General features: G+C 37.6%; 2 protein-coding genes, 1 non-coding gene and 1 pseudogene across 3 annotated transcripts in view; 1 reads left to right on the plus strand and 3 right to left on the minus strand.

The window, feature by feature from the left end:
- The window catches only part of LOC123821310 (trace amine-associated receptor 2), a 32,429-nt gene extending 19,052 nt beyond the window's left edge, over positions 1–13,377 (minus strand). The window contains exon 1 of the mRNA XM_045842575.1: positions 13,291–13,377. The gene's annotated coding sequence lies outside the window, so the exon portion shown is untranslated. The remainder of the gene's footprint in view (positions 1–13,290) is intronic.
- TAAR1 (trace amine associated receptor 1) lies at positions 1–13,418 on the minus strand. Its single transcript, XM_045842574.1, has 2 exons — positions 13,291–13,418; positions 1–1,768 (listed from the first exon to the last, which is right to left on the minus strand). The coding sequence occupies exon 2, from the start codon at positions 1,662–1,664 to the stop codon at positions 645–647; it is 1,020 nt and encodes a 339-aa protein (XP_045698530.1). The 5' UTR covers positions 1,665–1,768; positions 13,291–13,418; the 3' UTR covers positions 1–644.
- On the plus strand, positions 6,633–6,773 carry LOC123822365. The gene has a single exon (XR_006786319.1). It is a non-coding gene; the product is annotated as a U4 spliceosomal RNA (small nuclear RNA).
- The window catches only part of LOC123821857, a 21,616-nt pseudogene continuing 7,226 nt past the window's right edge, over positions 11,090–25,479 (minus strand).

Genomic DNA, 25,479 nt, shown 5'->3' on the forward strand with positions numbered 1-25,479 from the left:
TGAGCTATAAATGATATTTTTATTTTTATGTTTTTCTTTATTTTCCAAATTTCCTACAAGTATGAGAATCAGGGATACCCATTTTAAAAAAATAAAAATCAAGATATTTAAGAATTAGAATACAAACAGTAAAAAAATTAAAAATAAACATAAAAAGAATTAGAATACATATTAAGAAAGATTTGTGATAAATAGCAAAGTATGTATAAATAATTATTTAATAAATAACATTCAAGTGTACTTCTAGTTACTTTTACAAAAAAAATACATGTTTAAGCAAATAAAGGACAAGGTCACTCTACTTTGCATTTCCAAATGCAGCCCACAGTTTCTACCACTGAACAGCTGGTGCAGAACCGCTGTCAGTTTCATGGCAATTCATGAAAGAGCTGGAAAAGTTTTATTTTTTTGGATGTAGGACAGTAAATTCTGAACTTGCAAAACTTCACATATACGGTAAGGATAGCAAAGATCGTATCTACTACATCGCAAGTAGGAAGAAAGATATAATCATCATATCTCATTATATATTCTTTACATCAAATAATTGATAAAAGGTTCTGCTGTTGGTACATATGGTTGTTTACACAGTGTTTATAAATATAATCAGCAGCTGTTTGGCAAAATGGTAACGTATAATAGTTCTATGGATTTGGTTCTAAAAATAATGTATACCTAGATGAATCTCTCTGGAAAATTTTACCAAATACAATCATCTTCAGTGCTCTTCTGAACCAGGGGTAGAAAAATGCATAAACTATTGGGTTAAAAGTAGAGTTCAAGTAGCCAAACCAAATCAGTGCATCATTCAAGGTGTGTGGAATAGCATAGTTCAGGAAAGGATCGAGGACCGTGCAGACAAAGAAGGGACACCAGCATATCAGGAAAACTCCCATCACAATCCCTAAAGTCTTTGCAGCTTTTCTTTCTTTGCTTCGTGAAATTCCATTTTTCTCTTCCAATCCAATTTGAAGCTTCTGTTTGGCATCATTAATTGATTTTGCCTGCCCTTTAGCTATGAAATAGATTCTATAATAGACACATAACATAATAGATCCAGGTATGTAAAAAGAGGTCATAAAGGCCAGTACCCCGGATGGTTTGCTAAAGAAGACGGAGCAACCTCCTAAACAATGAATGTGTTTGTAATACATCTGTTCAGCTCCTTTGAAGTTTAGCTCCAGAAAGATCATTCCAAATGCAAAAAGGGCAGGGATGCTCCAGCTAATGAATATCATCACAAAGATAACCAAGACACTGATCTTGGTTTTGTATCTCAGTGGGTCACACACAGCATAGTAGCGGTCAATGGAAATGAAGGACAAGTGGAAAATGGATGCTGAGCTCAGCATAATGTCAATACTGGTATGAATTTTACAGAAGACTTCTCCAAAATACCAGCAGTGCTCAACAGATCTTACCATGCTATAAGGCATGACCAGGCACCCCAGCAGAAAGTCCACGGTGGCCATGGAATGAATGAGCCAATTAGTTGGGGTCTGAAGTTGTTTGAAGTGCGATATGGAAATAATAACTATCAGATTGCCAGTCAGTGTGGTCAGAATTATGAGCACCATTAAGCTATACAGGGAGGCACGGACATCATTCGACCAGCTGCTTTTCACACAGGAAATGTTTACTATATTGTGGCAAAAGGACATCATTCCTGAGGGCTATCCACCAGTTTATTTTTTCCTTTGTGTGTTGACTTTTCTCCAAAACCCAAGTCAAGTTACATCTTTTATTTCAATATATTTATCCCAGAAACCTGGAAGAGAAAAAAGAGTGAATCACTGCTTATTTGATGACTCTACTTCTAATACATTTTACTTATTAATTCTTGCTGAAAAATAATTATTTTGGATAGAGCTTTTGTTTCTAAGTTGAGTTCAATGGTTTAGTTTAATAATTTTTAACAACTACTTGATGCCATACACTGCTGAAAATGAAAAGCTGAATTAATAGGTTGAAATACATAAAACTGCCACTTTTGTAGGTCAGAGGTCAAATGAAAAATATTTTTCATACACTTTAATCTATGAAAATAGTCTGCACATAGGAAACCTTTGTATGAGAAGCTTATATTCTAAAGGAGAGGTACAAGCAAGGAAGTTTAGAATTGAAATAATTTTAAAAAGTGAGATATTTTAAATATGCTTCTTCAACAGAAGTGATATCCACTAATGCCTCCTTCCCCATTTGATCATATAAAAATATTTTTTATTTTACATGATTGTAATAGCAAGAAACATACATACCTTACTTCCAGTTTATAAATATATTCCATGAATTATTTCATTTAACATTTTAATATTGATGATACCAACATTATTCCTTATAAGGAAGACATGACATAATTTTTCTGACAAGAAATTGAGGCTTAGTTCATAAAACCACTAAAGTTGGAATACGGCCTGATAGCTCAATTACTAGTACCATTTCTTTGTTATTACCCCAGTATTTTTTCACTGCAAAAAGGATCAACTCAGATAAATTATTTCAAGAACACTGAGCTTTGAACTTTCATACCAGAATGTAGAATGACTTGAAAAATGGCACCTACTCATTGAGTGTTCTGTTGTGGTCCAAATCACTAAGGATTTTAAACATGCAGAGCGAGGTGCACAGCGGGAAGCGATGTGGCCCAGAGGAAAGTGTAGCGATGGGAGCCCAGGGGGCCTGGGCTTCAGTGTGGGCTCCAGCATGGCACTGCAGTGCTATTTTTTTACCTCTAAAACCCCTTAATTTTTTTCATGCAATCACAGTTTATTAAACATATGAAAGTAAAATTTTGTTAAACAGTGATAGCTTCTTCTACTAGGCTTCCTCCTCATGCCTCATTGAAGAACGTCAAAGCTCCATGGGACCTAGTCTAAAAATGTCCCTTTTGTTTCTATAGGACTCTATAATTACCAGCTACATTATTGAATTTGCAGTACATTTTGAAATATATATAGTACTCTAGACATATATCCATTATATATATATGTATATATATAGGTATATGTGTCTGTGTGTGTGTATATATAGAGAGACATTTGGAGGAAGAATCTAAATTTCTGGCAATCAATGAACAACCTGACACTATTTTGTGAAAATGCTAGAAAATAAAACAAGTCTTAGAATTCTAGGAGTTTGCCTTCCTCTTCATCTCTTCCCATTTCCTCTGGGCTGACAGTATAGACCAAAACCACATGGAAATCTAAATTTATCCAAAAGTAGAATTGAATGAATAGACAGACTATTTAGGAACTAAAATGTACACTTTAATAAATCTAAAACATTTCTTCCAGCCTGTTTCTGCCTTCCATTCCCAGGAGTAAACATATTCATAATGAACCATAAGATTTATTTAAATAGACACCCAAGCCCATTTCATAAAAGAACAAACAGTAGACTAAAGCTAGGTTATTAAACTGAGCAATATGTGAATTATAATTAAAATTTTACTGAAGGAATGATGACTATTTTACCATGAAATTTAAGTGTGCACCCAACTAAACTCTATCAGTTAAGTTAGCAATCTTCTACTTAGATATTTTTCTCACTCTTTCCCCCTTTTCCTTCTTTCTTTTTCTTATGCCATCCACATATTAAAGGAATCGAGCACCACACTCTAATCACTGTTAGAAGAGTTTGCAAATTAATTACTACCAGTCAAAAAACCATTCCTACATGATATCATCTTGAGTAGATTCATTTGCTCAGTAGAAACTAGGGTCTGAAAATAAAGTATGGGAAGCTGGGGGAAAGCACTTGTCTGATTTTAGAAGACTAAATCCATAGAAGATAAAAAAGTAATTTGACAACTTTGTATGCCTTGTTGTTTGCGTATCCACACATAATGTTAGGTTCCAAGATAAAAAACCAATCAACTCAGAGGCTTCCTCCTCATATTTTATAACCTGATTTCAGAGATATAGAACCTTAAATGTAGTAAGTCAGAAATTGTTAATATTAATGACACTCCGATAGAATAATTTTCCTGCCCAACTTAAAGAATGTTATACATTATTTCTGTATCTATTTTAAATGCTTTAATTTGTTTTTAGATTACTTATTTAAATAAATGCCCTATGATGACGTCATGAGTTGAATGCTTACTAAGAACATGACATAAGGGTGGTTTTGTTTCTTTTCTACTGGCTTTAAGAATTTAGCAAGCTAGAAATGATTATTATCTGTGTATACAAATGATCCAAGTTGAACATATAATAGTAATATGGAAAATTAATAAATCTTTCATTGATTATCTAGCTAAGCTAACAATTCTGTACAAATGATCTAATCATCTAATGTTTGAAAATGACATCTGAATTAATAATACATTGGTAGGAGCTATAGTTTTAAGTAGATCTGCCTAGCAGGATAGGAACTTGCTGGTAGAGCACTCCCAATGTCCCAGTGAAAGGCCATCCACACTAATCCCACCATGCCCTTTTGTCTCGGGTTTCATTAAGCATCCGTGTCTAATTGCTCAGCCTCTCATCTCCATACTGTCGCATACAACCTCTGCTCTGAACCCATCACCTAAGGGGCCATTTCTCACAAAACCCTTCCAAGTGTGCCCTTTGGACCCTGTGGTCATCATTCTCCTTCCTCAAACTTTTCTAAGTGCTTCCTTCACTTGGGTCTAACTGAGAGTGTCTCTCCTCCAAGGACACTTCATCTCCTAAGGTGGATGGTTTCTCTCCTTATCTCTGGAACCCCTTTATACCAGTGGTTTTCAACAGGTATGCCACAAGAATGTTTAAAACATGTAATACCTGACTATTTAGTCAGGGGCACTGTCTTTTTTATCCCTTAGGTTGTCAAATCAAAAAATGACAACGGCCACCACAATAACCATCTGGTATGAATGAATCAAAATAATATCTATTTTTTCATCAGATCAGAAAAAATATGTATTTTTGTTGTGCTGCAGAATTTTAGTAATTGGTTTATGTGTGCCATGAGATGAAAAAGGTTGAAAATCGCTGTTTTACAGGCCCTGGAGGAAAAGTAAGTGTCCTCATACTCGCTGCCATTGCAGATCATAGTCCTTCCTTCCTTTTTAATCTCCACCTTCTGCAAGCTTCGAAACTCTGTCTCCTCCACCTACAGACATCTATAGACTCGTATGTCACTTCTCTTTATTTCTTTTTTTAAATTTCATATTAATTGTTGTTGCAGTACAATTTTCTATCTTTTACTCCCACCTCAACCCACCCACCCAGCCCTCCCCTCATCCCTCCCATTTCCACCCACCCCTAGTTTTTATCCATGTGTCCTTTATACTCATTCCTGTAAACCCTTCCCCTTTTCCCCTGAAATTCCCTTTCCTCTCCCCTCTGAACTCTGTCAGTCTGTTCTTTATTTCATTGTCTTTGGTTATATTTTGCCTGTTTCTTTGTTTTGTTGTTTAGGTTCCTGTTAAAGGTGAGATCATATGGTATTTGTCTTTCACTGCCTGGCTTATTTCGCTTAGCATAATACTTTCCAGTTGCATCCATGCTGTTGCAAAGGATAGGAGCTCCTTCTTTCTTTCTGCTGCATAGAATTCCAGTGTGTAAATGTACCACAGATTTTTGATCCATTCATTTACTGATGGGCATCTAGGTTGCTTCCAACACTTGGCTATTGTAAATTGTGCTACTATGAACATTGGGGTGCAAAGGTTCTTTTGGATTGGTGTTTTAGGCTTCTTAGGATACAATCCTAGCAGTGGAATTGCTGGATCAAAGGGCATACCCATTTTTAGTTTTCTGAGAAAATTCCATACTGTTTCCCATAGTGGTTGTACCAGTCTGCAATCCCACCAACAGTGTACTAGACTTCTCTTTGTTTCTTCAAGATGCTAGCTACTGACCTCCTGTCACTTCTTCCAAACCCACACTTCTCAAAATTCTTAATGATTTTTTTCCACATAAATGATCCAATAATGGACTTCCAACTGTTTAACCCTCTGTCTTCCAATAAACACGTTCTTCACTCCTTTTCCCCTCACACACTCATGGCCATGCTGTTCTTACAAACGAGGCAGGAAGGAGCTACACACCCGGAGTTCTGCGATTTGTGCAAGCTAACTCATTTTTTCCATTGATATTCAGAGGACAAATTCTATAAGATCATTTTGGACTAGGTGCAAAACTAAAAAAGAAATTATTGAGGTATGAAATTTTCACTGGTAAACGTATAAATAAAGAATTTTAGGTAAAATTCACTTTTAAGAAAAACAATCTTGTTGGACTAGTGACATACAAGAAAATTAAAAAGAAAAAAAGACATAAATTCCTGGCTTCTGGAAAGCTATGTATTTCAACAAGTGGGACTTTCTTATTTTTTCCCCTTCCTTTTTGGTTTACTTTTAGATTTTTGCCTCAAGAAGACACCTTCTCAGCTAAAAAAGAGAGAATTAGTTCCCTCTTTACCACTTTTTCATAAAAGGTAAAGAACATGAATGAATATTGTGGAAGATGCAGAGTGTATATTTAATAGAAAATGCTCTGCAGAAGAGAAACTCATTCTGTTTACAATCAGGTGTGGGCATCAGTTAAGAAACAAAAGAAAAGGAGGCCCACAGTGCCCCTGAAAAAGAGGCCATTACAGTGTAGAGAGGCAAAAGTCACAGCCTTTTAAAAACTCATCTGCCAAGCTTTGCACAGTGGCAGTGTCATAGCCAATGAGGTTTATCTGAGGTGCAATTATTGCTAATTGGAAAAAAAGAAGACCAAGCTGCTCTTCCAGGTGTCCAGTACATACAGCCTGGGAGAGGCAGGAGTTATACAGGTTTAGATGAGCTACTTCTCAGTACGCCCAAATCCTGGAGGAGAAAATCACCTATGCTCCAGCTCAAATTTAGGGAAGTATCAAAATCCCCTGGCAGCCTTTCAAGGAAATAACAGTAGAATGGTTTAGAGTTACAATAGTGCAGATCCTCCCACCAAGTGTAGGTACTCCAGACATACAAGCCACATAAATAGACATGCAAGAGCAGCCCCCAGGCAGAAAATGTGGAGCGTTGAAATCCTGAGCAATTCAAATCAGGGGCCACTTGATACTGAGAGGAAACTAAGAAGAAACCACTCTCCTTCACCCAGAGAGGAGCCAGAGTCTCAATGCCTAGTGAGCTTGTTTGAATTTTTTTTAAAGTGACTTTGTGTTTCTTGTATAGAGTGACTTTGCAGTTAGCACCTATTGCAAAATTAAAGGTAGCAAAACGGGACATTATTATTTAGAATTTGATTGTTTGCTCTAGAACTCTCTATGGCTATGCTTTTATAAGAAAAACTTTAAATTATATAATATCTGATCTATTTGAGGAAGGCAACTATAAGTATTGTAGACCTAACATTGCAACTAGACTTGGTTTTAATCAAAATGTACAATTTTATGATTTCCTATTGGGTTTAGGTAACATTATAAAAATTGTATGGTCCTACAGGAACTATTGCAGTCAAGCTTTTGGTACACTTTTAAGGCTTCAGATGGTTCTTGACAAATCTGTGACTGTCTGAGCACCATAAAGAAAACACTGTCAGCCAGTGCAGCCAGGTGAGTTGAAAAAAGGTCACACATCCCTGATGCACAAAGGAGATACAGGAGGTAAAGTGTGCCAGGGGAAAGTCATGCACATGACGTGAATCCACTGCATAGTCCTCAAGTGCAGAACACATTTGTTCAGAGACCCTAACTGCTCTCTCCTTACAGATGGGACCGGAAACTTGATGATTCTGTATTCGGTTCGAGAGTCAAGAAACCCTGAAGCTTTTAATCATGGCCTAAAATTGAAAAATAATTGTTAGGATAAGATCTTCTAAAAGGGCGTCTTTTCCATGACTCAATTTAAAGAGCAGTGGGTGTAGCAAGACTAAATGTTCTAAACTAGCAAGACCCTACCCTGCACGAGAGGGTTGTCAGCTGCTGTGTGTCCCCATCGGTGTTTCTGGGGAAACAGAAACTTGAAAGTTGCTGAGTTCTCCTGTTCTGCATAGCAATCTCACTTTCTTATCTACTGTAGGAGGCCTGGTAGAACAAATACAGTCTAGAATTTAACCTTGTAAGAGATATGATTTGGTATCTCCCTACAAATCCAAAACTCCAAGATAATGTATCTTGAAGGGAATAAAAATAAGGCTGACCTCAAACTTGTCAGAAATACTGAATCCCTTACCTTAACAAAGTAGTATATATAAAGAGATATGGGGAGAAAAACTTGAAGCCTAAGAATTTTTTTAAACAATACTGATATTGACGAGTCTTTTTAAAAAAGATTTTATTTATTTATTTTTAGAGAGGGAAGGGAGGGAGAAAGAGAAGGAGAGAGAGAAACATCAATGTGCGGTTGCTGGGGGCTGTGGCCTGCAACCCAGGCATGTGCCCTGACTGGGAATTGAACTTTCGATGCTTTGGTTTGCAGCCCACGCTCAATCCACTGAGCTATGCCAGCCAGGGAAACCTAAGAATTTTATATGCAGGGAATATATCTTTATGTGACTCTAATGATTGTCTACAATATGCAAGTGCTCATAAAATATGCCACCCATGTATCTTTTTTTGGAAAAAGTAATTACTTACAGAGAAGCATTAATTGTTTGTGAAAGGTATGAGAACTAGGATCTCAAGATTAGAAAGCTATGCCATAAGAGGACTAGTAATTAGCTTTATGCAAATCAAACATAGAATTGAGTTTAAAATAATTCTGCCAAATTTTGTTTTAAAATTGAGATGCAGTTGATAAAGGGTCACATTTTTGAGCTTGAGAAAAGTCATACCACTTAAGAATTGGAAGCAAGCACTGTGAGCAGACCTGCCTGTGAAAGAAAGTCTTCCACCCAAGAAACCAGACATCCTGATCTTCACGGGTGCTGACAAGTTCTGCACCCCTGGTGTAGGAATCATCAAGAAAAGTTTACAAGCCCTTTAACAAAATACAGCAGCATCACAGAGAGAGGCCACGTCAATTAGAAAGGGTGGCAGAAAAATGAGAACTTTAAACACAATTTAGTAAAACTACCCGAGCAGATCAAATTAGAGCACAGAAAAAGAAACTTGAAGAAATGATATCAGGTATTTCAAAAATGCATAAAGAGACTGTAAAAGAGAAGAATCGTGACTGAAAAGCGAATCCCTGCTCTTGTGAATCAAGAGGAGGAATACCACATACACTAAGCTAAATCAAAAAGGAATAGAAATTCACTCATCTTTTTTTAGTAAATATTTACTGAATGCTTTCCCCCGTCAGGCACTAGATGCTGAGGAGAGAGTGGTGAACACACACAGCAAACTTCCTGCCCATGTGAAACTTACATTCCAGTTGGGAGTGGAGCTCAGTCAATAAAGGTGATAAATTAATAAAATATTAGATTGCAGTGGTTGCTAAGGAAACAAATACAGCAGGGAAGAGAGATAGGGAATACTTGGGGAGAGAACTGAAGTTAGAAAAAATGTCTCCACAAAAGACTAAAATAAGATGACTTTGAATTTGACCTGAGGGAAGCAAGGTAACCTCGTGGGCATCTGGAGGAAGTGCAATCCAGTGCAGGGTACAGCAAGTGCACAGGTTCTGTGGTGGAGCATGCCTGGTGTGTTTGCAAAACAGCAGAGATCAATGTAGTTGGAATAGAGTGAATAAAACAGAAAAAAAATAGATGGGGACACCAGAGAAGCTGCACAAGATTGCACTGCGTACGGTTTTAGAGGTCACAGTAAAAATTTTATTTATTTTAAATTTTCATGTGTTAATTTAAAAAGAGAGAGAAAGAAAGGAAGAGAGAGAGAAACATTGTTTTTTGTTGTTCTACTTATTTATTTGCAATTGGTTGTTACTGGTATAATACGTGCCCTGACTGGGGATCAAACCTGCAACCTTGGCATATCAGGACAACACTCCCATCAACTGAGCTAGCCAGCCAGGTACCAAAGCATTTTGAACCCAGCCACATGATCTGATACGTTCTTATAGATTCGCTATGGCTGCTGTATTGAGAACAGAGGCATGGGGCAAGGACAAAAGTGAGGTGATGATAAGGAAGCTGCAATAACCTGGTGAGAGAAGATGGTGGTTGGGGCCGGGGAAGTGGCTGTGACTGTGGGGCGTGCTGGTCAAGTTGGGATATGTGCTGAGATACAGCAGGCAGGATTTGACCGTAGACTGAGCATAAGTTGGGAGAAAGTTGTCAAGCGAAATAGCTAGGCTTTTGGTTTAAACAGCGTGTAGGGTGGAGGTTCCATTTACTGAGAAGGAAAAGATGGTGCTTGGAGAAAGACAAGAAGCAGGAGGGAGTCAGGAGTTCAGTTTTGAACTTGGGAGGTTAGAGCTGTGGGCTGAACAGCAGGGCCTTTGGAGCTCAGCTGCCTCTGCTCCAGTCTGGGTTTGGCCACTCACTGATTCTGCAGCCTTTGACATGCTACCTCTTGGGGCTGCAGTGTTCTTATGTGGAAAAATAATCTGTTTCCTCGGCTTTTCTGAGGATGGGATAAATTAAGATTCGCAAAATAGCATATTTTGCATGGTGTTAATCAAACAAGTAAACATCAGTGGGGTGGGAATGTTAGGGGCATGTTAAGGGAATGTATAAGAAGCATCACAAAGCTTTTTCCAGAATACGCACATATTTGAATTAATATAAAAAGGTGCACTCTTGAGGGTCACTATAGGCAGTGGGTAAGGAGAGGAGGTAGTGGAACAAAAAAGAAAAAACAGTAAGATAAAATGAAACAAACAGAGGTAGTGTTACAATGACCTTTCACTTACAGTGTTTCATTTACTGCTATAGCCTCCAGGCCTGGAAAAGGTCTAGAACATTGAAAACTGAATAAAAGATTAAAGAATGAACAAATGAACAGAGGACTTTATTAGCTCATTTCTGTGTTTCTTGGGACCAAGAAAAATGTAGGCACATATAGTTAACCTGGTTCTAAATTCTGAAGATAAAGGAGAAAACCTCACAGGTATACAGGTAGCAGCGGTTCCTTGACCGCGGTGGTGGTGTTTGCATGTGTCCCACTCATCAGATTGTACACATTAAATATGTGCAGCTCTTTGCATATCAATTATGCCTCAATAAAGACATTTTTAAAATGTAAAAAAAAATTAAAAACAATATTATCAGGTTAGCATAGGACTTCTCATCCGTAATTTTGGAAGCCAGCGGTCATTGGAAGGAGCTTAGAAACAATTACAGAAAGAGGATGGCAATTCAATAATCTTATATTCAGCCAAAAAAGTAATCATATGCAGGTAAAAGAAAGACAACAAATACACATTTATGACCACCTTCTGAGAAACTCCAGGAAATACTCTAACAATAAAGAAATTAAATCAAATTCATTTTCTTTAGATTACAAGAGATGAATAAAAAGAACATTAGTAAATTATATTATCTAAACTAAGATTTTAGTTTAAATCAAAATGATTAAGATAATATGACACAATGCAATGCTTGTTAAATACGGATTTTTAAATAGCAATAATAAATTTTGAAAAAAAACACTAAATTTTAACCTGGAACTCAAATTCTCAACTATCTCACTAACCCCCAGTTGTTATTAGGGTTGGTGAGGAGTTGACAAGTTAAACTTCTGAACTAGATTGCATACTACCTAGCTAAAAATTTCATTTTGTAAAGTTCTCTGGAGGGAGCATGCACACACACACACACATAGAAAATAGGTGTGGAATGGTATACTCCAACTTCTCAATATCATTTACTTGGAGACAATGTGATTAAAACTCAAAAAAAAAATGACAACAACAGAGAAGACATATAGCACCAAATTTTAGCAATAATTTTTCCTGGGTGGTGAAATAAATGGGTGAGTTTTGCTTTCTTCTCTATAATTTATAGATCTTCCAAGTTTTTGACTATGAGAATGCTTCACTTTCATACCCAGAAAAATTATTTAATAAAATGAAATGTTTATGAATTAAGTTTCAAGTGAAACTTAAAAATGTGTTCATGAATAATTATTAATGTACTTATATTATTTGTGCTTCTTTTGCTTGTATAATTCTTTACATGAGCTATTTTTACCTTCATATTAAAATCACACTTTTGCTAAATTGCTGAACTGAACCCATATCCTGTTTTTCTTCTCCCCTACAAATTTGGAAACAAAATTAGAAATGGACTTCATAATAATTTTATTCCAAAAATATGTTTACATCTTTGTAATTTATCCAATAGTTTTCATTAAAATGGTAAGCACATTTTTAAAAAATACTTATTTTAAGAGAGAAAGAGACAAGGTACAGGGGAAACAGAATTTCCAAATGGTTAGGTCATGATTCTAGGGGTGAGACATGGCTGGAAACAGTTTCCAACCTGAAGAAACAGGAAATGTGGCCAAATCCATTTGTTTGCTTATATATCACTGTAGATCAATAGATGAGAGAAAAAATAATCTCCAGAAATATTGTGGTCAACAGACTACCCCTGACATGTGTCTATGATGTGTACTTGTATAAGATACAACATATCAGTCTGTATAAGATACATTACAATGATATAAATTATAACTGAAAGATTCTTAAGTTAGTTGATCTAATATATGACATGTGTATACTTCCACATACACACACACACACACAAAGTGTAAAGCCATTCAGGAATATGCCAGAATTACTACTACCAAATAATATTTTTGCAAATAAGATTTTAGTTCTTAAGGGAAGGTTTTATAGGAACAAGTATAGAGGACACATAGACAAAAACTGGGGGGGGTGGTGGTAATGGGAGGGAGGTGGGGACGGCTGGGTGGGTGGGCTGGGATGGGAGTAAAAGATAGAATATTGTACTTGAAAAACAATTAAAATAAAATTAAAAAAGATTTTAGTTCTGTAATTTAACATATAGCAACAATACAATACATTTAAATTTCAAAACCTGTAAAAATCTACATGGTGACTTTTTATATTGCTACATCTTGCCAAGTATACAACATGGAATTTCCTTCTTTACGTACAAGAAAAGGAGTGTTAAAAATGTTTCAAGTTTTCAAATTTCCTAACTTTCTATAGGTGAACTTTTCATAAAAGGGAAGCATTTTAAAAGAGCACGTGTAAAGCAAGCTATTTAAACATATATAATGATTTGTTAGCTTCTCTTACTAAAGTGCATTTTAACTAACTAAAGTTACAGAAACCTTGTTAGTTTTTGCATTCAAGAGCCCTAAAATTAATGTATGAATAAGTACCAAACCATTGATGAGTTGTATTCTCTTGAGCAGTCTCCCTGTAAGAGATCACCCAGCCCTCCCGGCCAGTCTCTGCGGTTTGGCGTGGCTGTCGGTGGAGGCATTCAGACCTACCTGCTCGGGTAGGAGTGGGTAGGAGTGGGTAGGAGTGAACAGAGCGGGAGGATGAGCCGCAGCGGAAACACTGCCTTCGCCAGGAGACCTCACAGCTTCTGCTGGCTACAGCCGCGGCTGCTCTCCCATAGGCCCCAGTTAACAGTGGCAGGATGACGCAGACGTTAAAATCTGAAAAAGATAAGCTGATAATAAATCTTTCTGAGACAAGGTAACAGTATATTGTTTAGAAATATAACTGGGAGGTGCTTTTATTCCAAACTGGCATCAGGAAGTTAGCACTGAGCAAGCTAAATGGAGAAGGTAAATATTACCATTACTTTAAAAATAAGCCCAAGCATGGGTCACCAGTAACCACAGTCATGGGTGTAAACAACACAGAAAGGAAAGCACACGTCCATTAAAACTGCTTTGATTGTTGATTGGTTTGAAAGGAAAATACTCCTGTGTTAGACATCCTTACAAAGGAAATACTAGCACTAAAAAAAATCAACTCATTTTCAAAACAGATAACGTATACCACCTCAGGACTATTTCTAAAATGGACAATGTCCTAGACTCCACAATATCTTATAGTTAAAAAATAATTTGAAGCAGTGACTTTCAAACTTTTTTTAACCACTAAGACAAAATATATTTTATATTAGGACCAATATACATGTAGATAGGCATCCATAACAGAAGTAAATGCTTTCATTAAAAATACCCTTACCTCATTTAATTAATTCACTCTATTTTCTATTTTATTCTATTTTATTTTTTTAATGAGTGGGATTTACACCCTGTAATGTTACTAATCACAATGAGGAAAACACTGTTGTAGAGGTTATACGATCCCACATATGTAGCCCATCAGTTTTTTAAATTCCTATATACACAACTTTTCCAAAATGACCCTCTTATACATAGAGCCAGGGCCTTCAATACAAAAAAACAGATGGTTCAACCAATGTAGTTTCTCATCTATTTATACCTATTTCTCGTTCTTTCACACTAAATCATAATTATGATAGATTAATTATTGGTTCCAATTCCTCACTGTCCTAGCATTTCTACCTTTGTCTTTACTCCATTGGGAGTGGGAGGTATTTCCCCGTCCTTTGAACTTGAACTTTGCATTTGGCTTGTTTTGGCCAAAAGAATGTAGACGGAAACATAAGGGTGCCATTTCCAAGCCTAGTCAGGAGGAGGACTCCCATGTTTACGACCATCCTCTGAGCCATCCTCATGAGAGCATACCCCGTGATGGCCACTTGTCCAAAGCGCTTGACAGACCTGTGGAGCAGACTGGGGCACAGGGACATGCAGCCATCCGAGCTGACCCTGCAGATTCGTGAGCAGCAGTTGCTATTATTCTAAGACACTAAGTTTTGGGGTAGTTTGCTACATAGCATTTTGTGACAGCAACTACCTGGAGTAACTGTATTTCTGAAACAAGCCCTTGAGACCTATCACTCCATTCTCCTGCTGTGGAGTAACACTGCCAGAAGAGAAACACTGGCACACACAGCTAGCGGGTCACCTGTGGTCTAAATAGCTGTTAACAAAAGCTGCAATAGCAAAAACCAAAACAAGCATAGAATAAAAATTCACTTTACTGAGTGAAGTTGACCTTTTACTAGGTGAATATAACTCCTGCTCCAGAAATTCCTGGATGTTAAAGTTGGTTCACTGCTTATTAACAGTATGTAGAAAATAGCATTCATCTTTCTGAAAATTAGTTAACTGTGTGCCTGAATCATAAAAATAACTGTCACTTTTTAAAAATTAATTTTCTTTGCAAGCAAGCATGCCTTCTGTATTGGAGTTGTAGGAAATCAGAGATCTCTCTTGTCTGCTTTGTTCATTGTTGTTTTATCATCAGAAACAGTGCCTGCAAAGCATAAATGCTCAATATGTACTTGTTGATTGATGTTGAATTACTGATTAAATTAATGGTTCTTTTTTTAAAGCTTTTTAAGTCAAAGTATTGCATTCATGTGGAATTCCCAAAGCTCCACTTATTTTCATTACAAAACTACACTGCAAGTCAATCTTTTCATTTTATGATGAGTTGTTTCTTTTAACCTAAAAATGTATTTAACCAAGTGAGTTTAGGATGAACTGTGTGAGACAAATGGTGGTGTCAGTTGTCTTACTTGAAAACTAGTCATTATTTACCTTGAGAACGTGTATGTGTGAGTCAGCCTTCTCTGGGAAAACAGAACCGACAGGCTGTGTATAGAGAAAGAAGGAGATTTATTATAGGGAGTTGACTCACATGATTATGGAGGTTAACAAATCCCAGCATCTGTAGGGTGGGCTAGGTCTACAGTCTAAAGGACAGCAAATTCAAGACCCAAGAAAAGCCAGTGATTCAGCTTGAATTTAAAGACAGGAAAAAAAAAAACAATGCTCCAATTCAAAAGCAGTCAGGCAGGCAGGCAGGTGGGATTCCCTCTCACTTGGGGATGGTTAGCCTTTTTGTAAGTTCATTCCCTGGACGGATTGGATGAAGCCTACTCACAATTGGGGGCAATCTGCTTTACTCAGTTTATCAATTTCAATGTGAAATCTCAACCAAAATATTCACATAGAAACACCCAGAATAATTTTGGCCAAACATCTGAATACCCCATGGCATAGTCAAGTTAATACAATACACACAATTAACTTTCACAATGTGTGGAATAGGTTGTATCTGCTTGTCTATATAAAACGGTGAGAGTTGGTTTGCTTTTTAATCTTTGCAATATCTTAGCAGATTGCCTGTGAAGTGCATCATATTCTGGTTCAATACTTATTCAAAGATAAAACTTTTCTTTTTTGTCTCCCTTAATGGGAGTGGTTTTCTGGGTTGAGAGGAGATTTTGTTTTTCACTATATTTTCCAACAGAAACACCCGATAGTCTAATTAGAACAGATGTGAAAGAACTTGTCACCACTCGGGCAGACTAGATGTAGAGGAAGAGCGAAGACCAAAGGAGAGGCGTTTGAGGGGGCACAGGCTCTGGGAGATTGAGGGTGATGGGATCAGGAATTTTGCCTGACAGCTCTTCACTTCTCCTTTCTCTCAGATGCCCTCCCACTTCTTTCCATCTTAGAAACATAGAGTAAATGATTGTGGCTCCAGTATTTCAACAACAAAGCAAATGATCATGCCCATGCTTAGAGATACTTGCCATGAAAAGGACTTAAGTAAATCAGGTGTTCAATACCATGTTTTAATGTCTTATACCAAGACATTAAAGAATGTCTTGACTTGCGGAATTTGGGGTAGGTGAGAAAAAGGTCTTGGTGTAAAGGGTGTGGTTCTGAGCCCCTAAGACTGTGGTATAGCTCAGATGTTTTGTGGGACTGAGTGTTTCCTGACACGGATGTGCATGTGGTCAGTTGGGCGTCACCTTCCTACTGTGGGAAATGTTGATACAGCACATTAGTATGGCCTTCTGGAAAGTACTCCTAAGAGAATATATTCCTTTACTCTAATCTTTAAATGACTTTAGCAAATAGAACTATATATATTATGTGGATTTCCTCAGCAAGTTTTATATCATGAAGCTACAGCTGTTCTGAAGCAGATGTCCAGCTGGCTTAGTAATAAGCAATCAATCACTTTCGAAGCACCTCCCATATGGCAGAGCTGCACTGTGCTGTCATGTTTAATCTTCATGCCAACCCTGAGACTTGGAAACACAGACTGATACTCAAGGCACATGAGGGATTTGCTCTCACAACAGCAAGTAGCAAAGCCAGGAAGCAAAGTCAGGCCAAACACTGAGGTTCCATCTCACTGTTCTGACATTTTAGCTCTCCCATGGTATAAACAACTCTACCCACTCCGGTTTATAAACTCTCTCCAGCAAGTTTAGTCAAAGTGGCTCAATTTGCCATTGCTGGTCACTTCTGGTGGAATTCAGACAACCGAGTTTCTGAACTTGAAGTATGGAGAATCATGCACGGATTACACCCCCTCTAAAAAAGTTCAGTTTTATATAATCTATCTCTTGACAAGAAAGAGTAGTAAATTATATTTTCTTTAAAAACTTAATCTAGAATACAGTTCAGCACAAATAACAACCGTGATTAGCAGAGAGCATATCAATGCAGAACATGACAAGGATGCCTCTCAGTATCAGCCTTGCAAAACACAGGAAGCTGTCCGTGGGCCTGGAATGGAACAGCACTTCTTGAAGATCGCTAAGTCAGATCTGAATGTTGTATCTGGAGCACTTATATCATGTCACCGTGGCAGGTGTGGCTTAGCTGGTTGGAGCACCATCCTGTAAACTGAAGGACTGTCAGTTTGACTCCCAGTCAGTGTACATACCTAGGTTGTAGGTTTGATCCCTGGTTAGGACCATATTGAAGGCAACCAAGCCATGTGTATCTCTTATACTGATATCTCCCTCCCTCCCTCTCTCTCCCCCCACCTCCTTCCTATCTCTCTAGAAACAGTGAAAAAAAAAAAGTCCTTGGGTGAGAATAAATAAATAAATAAACAAATAAATATTTTAGCACATTTGGAGCATTTATATGAAAAAGGCTCAACACACCCCTAGAACTTATAAACTCAATAAATAATAGTGATGGAAACAAATAATAGTTTGAAGGTTATGAAGGAAATTCAAAAATCGTGTTCAGTTCAGAGTCCTGGGACAGACCAAATATTATCAAGTCTCATAAAACTTCTTTCAGAGAATTGATTATCAGATAAATGAAATCATCCTGATGCTACCAATTGTGAATATTTTCATGAATAGTATAGGGAAGGCTTTAGAGGAATTTTATAGATTTATTCTTTGGCTACCACAAATAGAAAAATAGAAGGAAACAAAGTATTCAGCTAATAAATTTCAAGAAGAATATTTTCTCTTTCTGAACTCACCCTAAGACATTACACCTTGAATGTTAATTTCTTATTGAACTTGAATCTCTGACCCAAGTGATGTATTCACAGAGATCCAGAGGGGACAGAGTTCTGCACATTTTTGTGTTGTAGGATTTGGGCTTTCATACTATATCTCTCCTCCCTTCTCCCTCCTTCCAAGTGCCCTGGAATGGAGAGAGCCAGGGAGAAGTAACGTCATTCCTCTCACCATTCTTCCATGCCCATGGGAGGGGGAGGTGGGGATAAACTGTGGCAATGATTTGTGACAGTGGGTCTCCCAGTGTGCTGCTCAGAAACTTGTCTTGCATCTTAGGAACTCATGAAGACAGAACCTGAATACATGGCTTGTGTGAACACAGCTTATGCTGGGTTACCGCCAACAAAAATAAAGAGAAATAATAAGGAGAAAGGGGAAGGGAAAGAGGAGAAATGAATGCAGAAAAGAAAGAAGAGAATCGAATGTGGGAGGAGAAGGAGGAAGAGGAAGAGGAAGGGGGAGGAGGAACAACTTTTATTAAACTTGTAACCAGCCACTGAGCTGAAGGCATTACATAAAATCTCTCTTATGTTTATTCACATAAGAACTCTAAATAACAGATACTATTTTTATCATTGCTTTGAAAAGAAAGAAACTGACAATTAGATGCTAAGTTACAACTGAGGAGCAGAGTGGAATTTGATTCTAGATTTGTCTGTCTCTGGAGTTCCAAATGACTACCAAACACTTGGGGGGAAAATGTTAAAATGAAGTGTTTTCCCTCTTTGTAGCTGATTTCCTCCACACACCCTCCAAATGGCTGGAGACAGGAAAGAGTAAGATATCTACATTAGTGAGAACTTGACTTATCCACCTATGCATAGGTGGCTAGGAGAATCTTATTAATTATAAGCTAGACAAATAGATAACACATTAATAGCATTTTTAACATTTTTAAAATTAGTATTTGTAATTGTTGTAATCACTGAAATTATTATAGTATATTTTTATCAACAATCTTTGAAGATAACTTTTACCTATTTATTTCAACTAAAACTAAATTACATGTATACTTAGGCACATTTTTTCAGACTGTCATATTCTATTTTCTTGCTACAATGCTTTTATAATCCATCTCTGCAGCTAGAACTCAATATACACAATGACAGGCTTTCAATTAATTTTTATTCAATTAGTTTTGTGATAGTAAATAAACCCTCAGTTAATTGTCTTTGATAGAGCAAGATAACATTATATCATAAAAATGAAGAAAAAAATCAGTTGGTTCACAATTTTAGTTAAATCAACATTGTAATCTATTAAAACAGTATTCTGTCATACTCATATTTTTATAACTCAATTCAAAGTTTATCCAATCAACATGTCTACAAAGCACATTGCCCAAACATTAACTATTTATCAGATAATCTACCATTATATTAACAGGTGAGCCTTACTTGCTCTGGCAGGAGTTCAAAGTTTCTAGAAGGTTTGGTGGCTAAATAGTTATTTACCCTGATAAGCACTCTTGCTATATTTCAGTGGCTGGACCACCATAAGGAAATGATTTTCAGATAGAAATATTTAAAGAGCTTACTCTTTTGTTGACAAATTTTCATTGATACTTCTAAATTTACCTCCTAAGTCTGAAATTTTCTCACTCTTTATGGTGACAGTCTTCTACCAATATCTCAAGGAAAACTTTTATTCTCCATTCCACGTCAACAGATACAATAAACTAAATTTAGTGTTTGTTCCAGGAAGTGTATATGCTTTATTATTAATCATATACTTCTACTTTAGCCCTCACCTTGCATTCTATCAAAGTCTGTGGCTATTAAAGCTATAAGATTGACTATGAGGAAAGTGGAATATAGCTCTTACAAAAGCAAGGATGCAATGAAAATCTGTCTTTAATAATCAATGAGGGGCTCACTCATTCTAACCTCCAGCACTAGGGCTGCAGTTCAAAAAGCACCAGTGCATATTGGGAGGAACTGAACTGATTGGTATCAGGGTAAGAGCTAGAGGAACAGCTTTTTTCCAGACAGAAGTACTGGCAGAGGCCATTGTTCCTTTTCGGAGCCCTTCTTCCACAGAGCCAGCAGGTGAGAGCTACATTTGAGTCTCCATCAACCTATTACTGATTGCCCCATTCTAATGACTCCCTGAAAACCTGCCCCACCCAACTTCAAGGCCAAGCTGTTTCCAGTGGCTTTTACAGGAGAATGGCTTGTCTTGAACCATGCTTCAGGCTTTACTAAATCTCTCAAACATGCAGCATCTGACTCAGTGTGCCCCATACCTCTCCCTAAGTGGCCCCAGACTTGGCACTATTAGAAGCCAGCCTTGGTTTGCAGCTTGGCCTCTCCTGGGCACGTCCAAGCCAAGCACAGTTAGAAGGTATCTACATATTGCTGTGTAGCTCATGCCAAGTTGCTCTGGGCAGAACACAGGCAGCAGCTGACCTTGGCTTGCACCTCTCAGAAGTCCAAGAGCCAGCACACCCCAATGGACAACTTCAGACTATGTCAAAGCACCACCCAAGCACCTATACAAGTGACATAGTCAAGAGGTAGATTCAGCAGGCAGCAGAATCTGCTCTGCTTATGTAAGTCCTGCTCTAGGAGGTGTGCCCCTGCACAGCTAATTCTCCATGATGGTCACAGTCAGTCCCTGCAACCAATCAGACTAGGAATAAATCCTTTCTATTGATGTGCCGACAACAATCAGGGCTCAGCTACAACAACATGGTGTACATAGCCCACACAGCGGGGCTGGGATGGCACATCTGCAGTGTCCAGCTCGGGTGAATGGGGAGGTGGTGCCATTGGACTCTACATTGGACCTACTACATTAGGTCACTCTACCAAGCCCAGGAGACATAACAGCTTTACCTAATACATAGAAACAAACACAGGGAAGTCAAAATAAAGAGACAAATAAATGTGTCCCAAATGAAAGAACAGAAAAAAACTCCAGAATAAGAATTAAACAAAATAGTGATAAGCAATCTACTAGATACAGAGTTCAAAACAATGGTTATAAGGATGCTCAATGAATTTAGAATAGTAAATGAACTTAGAGAGAACTTCCACATCATAAAAAATGACATGGTAACCATAATAAAAGAACCATTCAGAAATGGACACATTAACTAAAATGAAGAATAATTTATAGAGAATCAACAAGAGAGTAGATAAAGCTGAGAAACAAATCAGCAATTTGGAATATAAGGAAGAAAAAACACCCAATCAGAACAGCAAAGGTAAAAAAGAATCCAAAAAAATGAGGATAGTGTAAGGAGCCTCTGAGACAACTTCAAGTATACCAACATTCACATCATTGAGGTACTGGAAAGGAGAAGAGAGAGAAAGCTAGAAATTGATAACTTGTTTGAAAAAATAAGGAAAGAAAACTCCCCTAACCGGGTAGGGAAGTAGACATAGAAGTCTAGGGATGTAGAGAGTCCTAAATAAGATGAACTCAAAGAGACCACACAAAGACACATAATTAAAATGCAAAAGCTTAAAGACAAAAAGAGAATGTTAAAGGCAGCAGGAGAAAAGCAGTTAATTACCAACAAGGGAGCTCCCATAAGACTATCAGCTGATTTCTCAACAGAAACTGTGCAGGCTAGAAACTGTCAAGAAATATTCAAAGTGATGAAGAGCAAGGACCTACACCAAAATTACAATATTCAGAAAAGCTATCATTAGTTTTAAAGATTTTATCGATTTACTTTTAGAGAGAGGGAAAGGGAAGGAGAAAGAGAGGGAGAAAAACAGCAATGTGCAAGAGATACATTGATCTGTTGCCTCTCACATGCCCCCAGCTGGGGACCTGTCCTACAACACAGTCATGTGTCCTGACTGGGAATCAAAACACCAACCTTTTAGCTCACAGGCTGGTACTCAGTTCACTGAGTCACACCAGCCTGGGTGCAAAGCTGTCCTTTGGAATAGAAGGATATAATGGAAGCTTCCCAGACAAAAAAAAAAAAAAAAAAAAGCTAAAGGTGTATTTTACCACCAAACAAGTATTACATGAAGTGTTAAAGGATCTTCTTTAGGAAAAAGAAGAAAAATATAAAAAATATGAAGAATAAATAGCAATAAATACATATATATCAACAATTGAATCTAAAAAACCAAAATAAACAAACAAGTAGAACAGAAACTGACTCATAGTAGAGAACATTTTCACAGTTGTCAGATGGTAGGGGGTGGAGTGGATGAGTGAAAAAAGTAAAATGTATGTATGGTACAAAAAGTACAAATTAGCCCTAGCTGGCATAGCTCAGTGGATTGAGCTCAGGCTGCGAACCAAAGTGTCCCAGTTTCGATTCCCAGTCAGGCCACATACCTGAGTTGCAGGTCACGGCCCCCAGCAACCGCACATTGATGTTTCTCTCTCTCTCTTTCTCCCTCCCTACCCTCTCTAAAAATAAATAAATAAAATCTTTAAAAAAAAAGAAATGACACTCAACTTTTAAAAAAAAAGTACAAATTAGTCACTATGGAATAGTCATGGGGATGTAAAATACAGCATAGGGAATATAGTCAATGATATTCTAATAGCTATATCAGTGTCAGATGTGTATGAGATTTACTGGGATGTTCACTTAGTAAGTGTTATAATATTGAATCACTAGAGTGTATATCTGTAACTAATATAATATTATATGTTAACTATAATTGAAAAAAATTTTAAAGGCAAGAATGAATGCTATTACCACTATGATTTAAAAGCATTCTTGAAATGCTAGTCAATAAAATAAGAGAAGGTAACAAAACAAGGAATACTTTGAAATGGAAAAGGCAAAATTATTATTTTTACTGCTGACAATTGCCTAACTGAAAGACCAAAAGCATCAGAACCAAACATTCACCAGCCTGTTGGACAGCACCAGCTGCATGTCTCACGAGCACTCCCAAACTAGCATGGCCAGAGCAGAACTGAGCATTTCCCCGCTGCTCTCCAGTCTGCTTTTCCCCTTTGCATTCTGAGCTGTCAGCCACCACATTCACCTGGCCGCTTTTCCCAGAAATCTGGCACATTCTATACCCTTCATCCTGCTTTTCTCTTCCATATCAAACTAGCTAGCTACTAAGTTCATTTTCCTAACTATTTTTTTACTCCACACGCTGCTTTTATTCCTAGTCACATAATCTTGGTCCAGGTCCTAATAGGACTATTTTAATACTAACCAAACCAATCTTTTTGTCCTTAGTTCCATCATCCACAGTGAAGCCAAAATGATCTACTCAAAAGTGGGTATGACCACATCATTCCCTTGCTGAACACCTTCCAACAAAAGAATATCACTGACAGGATAAAGTCTAAATCTTAGGAATGAGAGGTAAGATCCTGCAAGCTATGATCTTGCCTCCAGGCTCATCTCCCACCAGTCTTCATTCCTCATGTCATGGATTGGTAACACGGCACTGCTTGCTCTTCCCTGCAACTTGTTCTCTTGTTCTCTCACGTATCCACACCTTTGATCATGCTCTCCCCTCTAACTAAAGTTCCATCCCACTCTTTTTTACCTAGGTAATAACATAAGCCTATATAGCATGTCTCCAGAAAGCTCCCTGGATCCCCAAATTAGGCTAAGTACAGCTCCTTAGTATTCCCACAGCAAAATGTGTATTCTATGTTCTATCTGTGTTTCTCCCCCATTAGATTCTTCATGAAGAGGGTGTAGACTTGTTAATCTTCATACCATTTAGCAGAGAATATATACGTGGTATGTAGTAGGCACTTGAAAACGTTACATGGTGGGGGCAGTTCCAGCACTCGAAGGGCTTTCTGCCTCCAAAAAGGTGTGTGCATAATCTGACATGACATGATGTTGATCAAGTTAAGCATAGGATATTTGGGGGCACCCAAAAGAACACCTGGCTTAGTTGAGAGGCAGGAGTGATGCTACAGGAAGCTTCAGGGCAGCCTTCTTGGTGAAGACAGCACCTACGAAGCACTGTGACTGATGAGTAGGAGGGAGTGTCATAGATACAGGAAACAACTCTGTGCAAACATCCAGAGGTCCTGCAGATGCTGGCGTGTTGGAGATGGGGAAGTGTCTCAGTCTGACAGGACCCCAAGTCACACATGGTGAAGTGAGAGAAGACAACAAAGAGGAGAAAAAGGCACATCAGACCTCAAGTGTTTTATGTTAAGGAATTTGATTTGCCAATGAGAAGACAGTGAGAAATTTTAGTCAAGAGAATGAAATAATCAGAAATGGCTTTTAATGATTTTTATAACTATAGTGTGGAGAGTAGACTGGATGGAGCTGAAACTGTCACCCTGAAACTCTGTTAGGAGGATAGTGCCATAAGCTGGGTGAACTAGGATAGGAGGCCAGATCAAGGAAGATAAGACCAGAATGAGAGGAACAAGAAACCTGATTTTTTATATGAGTTTCATCTTATAAGACTATCACAGTTCCTCCTTTATGTTGAAGAATTTTAGATAGCTGAATCTTTTCATTAATAAACTGTTCTGCTGCACATCTCGGAGATCAACTCTGTATATCTCCAGGACACACTTAGTGTCAAGCTCTTTATAAAAAAAGCTAGGCATCAATGAACATATAAGAAAAATGGCTAAATTTGGTCAGGCAGGAAATATCAGATGTTAATTATCTGTTAAAATTGTCTCTAATGTGATTATTATATCATTTTAAACATTGGCACTGCAAAATAAATGCTCTGCTTTTTCCAACCAGTTTAAAATTGGACTCGCATTTAGGATTGCAAGTTAGCAAATAAGAATTCATGATGCCTAACTAAATTTGAATTTCAGGTAAATAATTTTTTTCTCCCAAAGTGGGACATACTTGTAATAAAAACAATTCATCGTATATCTGAAATTTAAATTTAACTGGGTGTCTCGTAGTTTATCTGGTAATTCTTCTGCCACCAAAATAATTGTTACCAGAAAATAGTAGCTCTCTTTACATTTGTATAGTCCACCAAATGCCTCTAGGGCATAAATTTCATCCAATCTCTTCTCAGACATCTTGTAGCCTAGATGACAGCAAAGATCTTTCTGACAAACTATAATTTCCTGAGACTCCTATGAGTTCCAAGGAGATGAATTTTAAAGACAGTGCCCTGAAATTCCTGGTTTCCCATTGAGAGTGCTCCTATACCACTGGCATAAGAAGTCCAATCCACCACAACTGGGTGGTATGGGTGGGAATCCAATAGTGAGAACAGGAGTTTTCCCTCCTTTGTCTTCATACCGTAATGAATTGCTTTTGGAGAATCAGGTGCATAGATGCCACTTCCTGGAAGCAATAAGTTGGAAATGACATTTGGAACAGAAAAGTGAAAAG

Source organism: Phyllostomus hastatus, unplaced genomic scaffold (genome assembly GCF_019186645.2).
Source record: "Phyllostomus hastatus isolate PE091 unplaced genomic scaffold, TTU_PhHast_1.1 phas_contig_40, whole genome shotgun sequence".
Lineage (NCBI taxonomy): Eukaryota > Metazoa > Chordata > Mammalia > Chiroptera > Phyllostomidae > Phyllostomus > Phyllostomus hastatus.